The sequence below is a fragment of the Gossypium arboreum genome, chromosome 3 (genome assembly GCF_025698485.1).
Source record: "Gossypium arboreum isolate Shixiya-1 chromosome 3, ASM2569848v2, whole genome shotgun sequence".
Lineage (NCBI taxonomy): Eukaryota > Viridiplantae > Streptophyta > Magnoliopsida > Malvales > Malvaceae > Gossypium > Gossypium arboreum.
Window position 1 is genome coordinate 132,423,619 of NC_069072.1, and position 6,133 is coordinate 132,429,751.

The 6,133-nt window shown below is 31.7% G+C and overlaps 1 protein-coding gene across 2 annotated transcripts; it reads right to left on the reverse strand.

The window, feature by feature from the left end:
- Positions 1-658: 658 nt before the first annotated feature.
- LOC108475688 (MDIS1-interacting receptor like kinase 2-like) lies at positions 659-3,842 on the reverse strand. Of its 2 annotated transcripts, XM_053025948.1 has the most exons (3): positions 3,222-3,237; positions 1,230-2,833; positions 659-1,113 (listed from the first exon to the last, which is right to left on the reverse strand). In XM_053025948.1, exons 2-3 carry the CDS (start codon positions 2,680-2,682, stop codon positions 752-754), a joined length of 1,815 nt encoding a protein of 604 aa, XP_052881908.1. In that variant the 5' UTR covers positions 2,683-2,833; positions 3,222-3,237; the 3' UTR covers positions 659-751. The 2 variants fall into 2 exon arrangements, with proteins under 2 accessions (XP_052881908.1, XP_017633164.2); XM_017777675.2 differs by having other exon boundaries at positions 1,230-3,842.
- Positions 3,843-6,133: the final 2,291 nt, after the last annotated feature.

Sequence of the window (6,133 nt, forward strand, 5' to 3'; positions counted from 1 at the left end):
ATTTTATAAATGAAAATTTGATTTGATCCAAATCTTGTAAATTATTAACACAGTTATTGATATAACATCATTTTATGTTTATATATTATATACATAAATAATTATATTTATCCAATATAAAACTAAATTAATGTATTTATTTCTTTAAATGTGTATAGTTAAATCAAAATTAAAGTTTCAAGTATACATTTGAACCGCAATTAAAGTTTCCCATGTATAATTGCACCAAATTAAAATTCATGTATACAATTACACATTAAATCAAAGTTAATGTATAATTTTGAGATTTATCTCTAAAATGAATAATCAATACTTGAGAGGAATTACTAATTAAATTTTCCCATTTGAATAGGGCAAGGCCCTGTCTGGATTGAATTTTTTAAATAAAAGATAAGAAGATTTAATTTTTAATTTTTATATTAGGATTAAATCTCAAACTTTACCAAAATATAAGGACTGACGACAATTTTGACCAAATGTAAATGCTTGATCAAAGTTCAAGCAAAGACTAGGGCTAGTGCAGTGAAGGCCCAAACAATAAGTAGAGAAGAGGCCTGCTTCAATCAGATTATCTGTTCTTGCTTAATATCAGGAAATATATACATATATGTATATATATAATTGTATTGCATTGCCTGTTTATTCAATACAGAAAAAGTTGTACTTGTAATAAATGTTATTTGAATTTCTCAAGCTGTAAATTTTAAGTTCAAGCTAAACTATTTAATTCAAATAACTTGAATTATACAATTCACGTATTGAAGAGTAGCTTTTCAAGTTTTATCATTTCTAATGGATCCGATGAGGTTGGTTTTCGAGTTGAAAGCTTTTGAGAAACTTGTTGCATGGTTGGCCGAGATTGCGGCTTGGTTTGCAGGCAGGAAAATGCTAACTTTATCGTGAAGACAACTTCCTCGCCAATCGGGTCTTCAGGAGGTGGAAGCCGAAAATCCAACAAGTCTTTCAATGTAAGTCGATGACCAATAATCGATTCTGGTAATGATAGAGACAATAAGAGATCTTCTGGATGCTTTCCCATTATCACTTCCAATGCTAACACCCCATAGCTATAAACATCACATTTTTCATTTGCTTTTGTTCCGTAAGCTAGCTCTGTAAAGGAAAACATCCGTTTTTATAACATTGCGTTGATGTCACTATTTAAAACCCGGATTTTATCGATAGCTTGATGAGCAAGAAATCAAAAACTAAGATGATAGAAGGTGTACCTGGAGCAGAATATCCAAAGGTGCCTGCAAATGAAATCAACTTAGACAAATCGGGGTTTAAAATCCTAGCGGTACCAAAATTCGAAACCCGAGCTTCGTATTCTGAATCCAACAAAATGTTGCTGCTCGAAATGTCTCGATGAATAACTGGAGGAAAACATTCATGATGCATATATGTTAAAGCATTTGCCACACCTTTAACAACTTGAATCCTCTTGTTCCAGTCCAATTGCTTAGCTTTTTCTTCACTTGCAAGCATCTTTGCCAAGCTTCCTCCTTCCAAATACTCGTAAACCAGAAATGAGTACTTGGCATGAGAGCAAAAACCGTAAAGCTTCACGATGTTTCGATGCTTCACTTCAGTCAATGCATCGATTTCATTGCTGAAAGATTTCAGATTGGCCACTTCGTCGTCATCATCGATTTCATGAAGTTTCTTCACTGCAAAAACTTGTCCTGTAGGAAGCATAGCTTTATAAACACTTCCAGAGCCACCTCTTCCAATGCAATATTTTGGGTTGAAATTCTCTGTAGCTTGAATGAGGCTTTCATACATCAATTTTCCATCAAAACCCCGTATCGTAACACAATTCTCCCTTTCTCCTGCTCCTTCTGGTTCAACCATATTCCTTACTCGGCTTGAGCGAGTAAAAAAAGTTCCTAAAATGACGGACAGAAGGATCAATGTACTTAAAATGGGGGCAATAATCGAAACCAGAACCATTTTGCTGTATTTCCTCTTGGATTTTTTCATCATTGCATTGCAGCACAAGCCCTTATTATGTTCAAATGCTTTTGCTGATGCATTTCTGAAGGCTTTGCTGTTGGGGAGAGGGCCTGCCAACATATTATACGATACATCAACAGCTGTCAAACTCGACATCGTGTTGAAAGTGTTTGGAATATAGCCGGAGAACTGATTGTGGGAAAGATTTAAGGTCTCCAGGCTGCTTAAATATCCAAGTTCTGATGGCAATTCTCCTGTAAACAAGTTATGGCTCAGATCAAGATCCTGCAGAGAATGTAAACGACCAATTTGGGATGGAACCATTGCGGTTAACTTGTTATTGCTCAAATTCAAGTACAATAGTTTCGAACATTGTCCGAATTCTTCTGGAACCGAACCACTTAACCTGTTAACTGCAAGGTTAAGGAGTGCTAATTCAGACAAAAATCCAAACTCTGTAGGAACATTGCCTGAAAGTTGATTGTCATTCAACTCGAGATTGAACAATAATTTCAAACCACCAAGCTCGTTTGGGATCTTCCCCGCTAGTTGATTGTAAGATAAGTCAAGAATCTCTAACTTGGTTGCATTAGCAAGCTCAGAAGGTATTGAACCAGCAATGTTATTGTGTGAAACCTTGAAGCTTTTGAGATTCCGACTCCAGCCCCAGTTCGGCGAAATCTCACCGAAGAACTTATTGTAACTCAAATCAATATAGTTCAACATAGGGTATACACCAAAATCTTCTGATATGTTCCCTGTCAATTCATTCTCTTTGAACCGAACTCGAACAAGTCTGCTGCAGTTCTTCAAATCTTTAGGAACAGGACCTATAAACCGATTCGTATGCACCGACAATCGTTCGAGCAAACCGCCACTACATATAGAATCCGGTAAGTAACCCGACAATCTATTATTTCCCATTAGCAATATCTTCATAGATGTAAGGTTGGTTATCTCAGCTGGAAGTGAACCACTGAGGTTGTTCATTGGCAATTTAAGATCAACAAGTGATGCAATCAATCCTATTTCTTTAGGAATGTTGCCTGATAAATGATTAAGTGACAAATGCAACCCTTTGAGCTTGGTCAAGTTACCAATGGCGGAAGGGATTGAACCAGAAAAGTGATTAGCATTAACATAAAGTATTTTCAAGTTAGCTAACATCCCAATGGATTTCGGGATAACCCCATACAAGGAATTGTTACTAAGATCTAAAGTAACAAGTTCAGGGAAAGAGATGAAATCAAAATTTTGGAGCATACCTTTTAATCCCATGCTTGTGAGGTTGATATGGATGATGTTAACAAATCCATCATCACAAATGATCCCAACCCATTTTTCACAAGGTGAAAATGAACTGTTCGAAGAAATATCCCATGAAAAAAGTGATGCAGGTGATGGGTTTTCAAGGCTGTTTTTCCATTTGAGAAGAGCTTCAATTTGTCCTCCATTTTCATCACCATCTGCAAAAGAAGTAAACACAGCTACAACAATGATAAATAACAAAACTTTGAGCTCAAATGCCATTTGATCATTTGGTTTGGTTTTTTCTTTTCATCACAAATGTTTTGTATCCATGTTGGCCTGATTTTTGTACAGGTTTAAGTCAACTCCTTTGAATTTACATTGAATAAAAACAAGACTATAACACAAAAATAAATGAACAGATCAATTTAAATTTTTGAAAAAGACAGAATTGGTTAGAAATATGAGAAGGACTTGACTAAAGAGTCTTGTTTTCATACAAGTATTCTATTCCTGTTTTCCAGAATGAGTGTTGACTGGGTCTTTATTTAATTCATACATTTACATATCCTGACAAATTCAATTGACAAAATAAAGTTGATTAGGTGAGCCATGAAAGGGACTTTAGTAAGGAATCTTTTGTCTCTTTGATAAACTTTCTACTAGTTAATATATTAAGGCTTCGTTTGGGGCGGCGGTACGGTGCGCTACGTTTAATTTACTTTTTGTCTATCGCTACAGTATTATTATAGTATTTAATTTCACCGCCACTGCTATTTTTACACTAATCGCAGGTAAACGCACCGCCCATCCAAACTCACCTAACAAATATCATGGACTGGTAGTAAGAAATTCTATATTTATTAAACAAAATCATGAATTTGAGTATATGTTTCTCAAATTTGGTTCGGATTTAAATTTAATTAGGTTTAATGTAAGATATATAAGTGATTTTTTTTCAGAATCAACTTGGTAATTGAATCGATTAGGTCATCGGTTTGTCAATTCAACCGATTCTGACTAGTTTGATTTAGACCTAATCATGGGTTAGGTTACGTGCCCAGGCTTGCCCCCAAAATAGGAAGGTTTTGGCAAAATTATAGGCTTGAAAAATAGGCTTGAACAAAAAATAAGACTTATTTTCTAAACAGGGAGAGCCTCAAGATTTTTTTGGCTTGAGCTTGGCTCGGTCTGGCCTGAATCTACCTAAAATTTTTTACGATTGTTTTGCTATCATTTTGCTATTATATAGATACTATTTTGTTGTTAATGTTTGGATATTATATATCTCTTATTTTATTGTTAATTTTGCTATTATTTTAGAGTCATTTGCTTGCTAATTTGCAACTATCTTAATCTTATTTAAATATAAAGATTTTTTAATATATTTTCAATTTATTGGAAAACATTCATTTTAATGTTTTTAGTATGTTTGATGTAATATATTTTTAAATTTATTTCTATGTAGAAAATAATATAAAAATTTTAATACTGAACGAGTTGGGTTGGGCTCGAATTTAGCATTTTTATCCGGCTAGGTTTGGGTAAAATTTTAGACCAATTTTTTGGATCGAGCTTGGACGATCAGACCGACTCATGATCAAGTCTACTTTAATCAGTCCATTGAATTTAATTAAATAAGTTATTAAAAATTTAAAATAAAAAATATATTTTAAAAAAATTAGTTGAATCCATTTTTGCCCGAACCAATAAATCTAATAATTTTCTCTAAATTTATACTTTGATCTAACTGACGGATGTATGGTTATTATAATAGATGTAATCTAAATCTCTATGCGTATAAAACAATTTTAAGCTATCAAATTAAAAGTAAATTGGTGAAATTGAATAGTGATATTTCATATTTCAAGAATATTTGAGTCTAATAGTGTTTTTACTTTTCAAAAATTAAATGTTTTTATGAATAAAAATTTGAACGTTTAAGGGCATTTTAATATATTAAAATTTATTATTTAAGGTTTATTTTATATATTATAGGAACTAATATATTATTTAGTATCTACTTTATTTCCATATTCAATTTAGTTTTTTTTAAATGTATAAATGTGCGGGTTGTTCTCTAAATTGATTTAAGATTAATCCTTTTAAATAATTTTTTGAGCTTGTTTAGTTGATTTGATCTTATTTTATCATTTTAATTTAATTTAATTTTTTCAAATCAAATCAAGTTAAATAAAATTCAAGCAAAATCAAATCAAATAAATTTGTTTGAATTAAATTTAAAATAATTAACCTCGCATATTGAATCTTGTTGGTAATATGACTAATTTTCATGATGAAGAACATAACTACCATATATATATTTGAAATATGCTTTAAAAAATAAGATAAAAAAGATAATTAATATGATAAATTTGATTTGATAATTTATTTGTTTAAGGCCTTAAATTGTTCATTTTGATTTTTTTTATAAAATACAATTCAATATTTTTTTTTTCATAATAAATGTGATTGCATTCACCACAGGAGAATACGTCTCTTCATAATCAATGTCTGTCCTTTGCGAAAATCCTTATGCTACAAGTTGTCCTTTATATCTTACGACTTCATTTTTTTTTTCATTTCATTTTTGCACAAATACTCATTTATATCTTACCGGCTTTACACCTATAGGTGTTTGGACTACAGGTCCAAAAACTTCACGCTTAGAAAGTGAATTTAATTTTGCTTGAATTACATCTTTCCATTTTGGACATTTTTTTCTAGTTTTACATTCCTCAATAGATTTAGGCTCAGGATCCTCATTTTCTTTTATTATTTCAATAGTAATATTATAAGCAAAATTGTTTTCGACAACTACATTTTTTTTTCGATTCCATCTTTTTCTCGTATTGACATAACTTATCGAGATCTCTTTATTTTCATCATTTTCATTTTCACTTTTAGGTACCTAAATCTCTTATTGAGT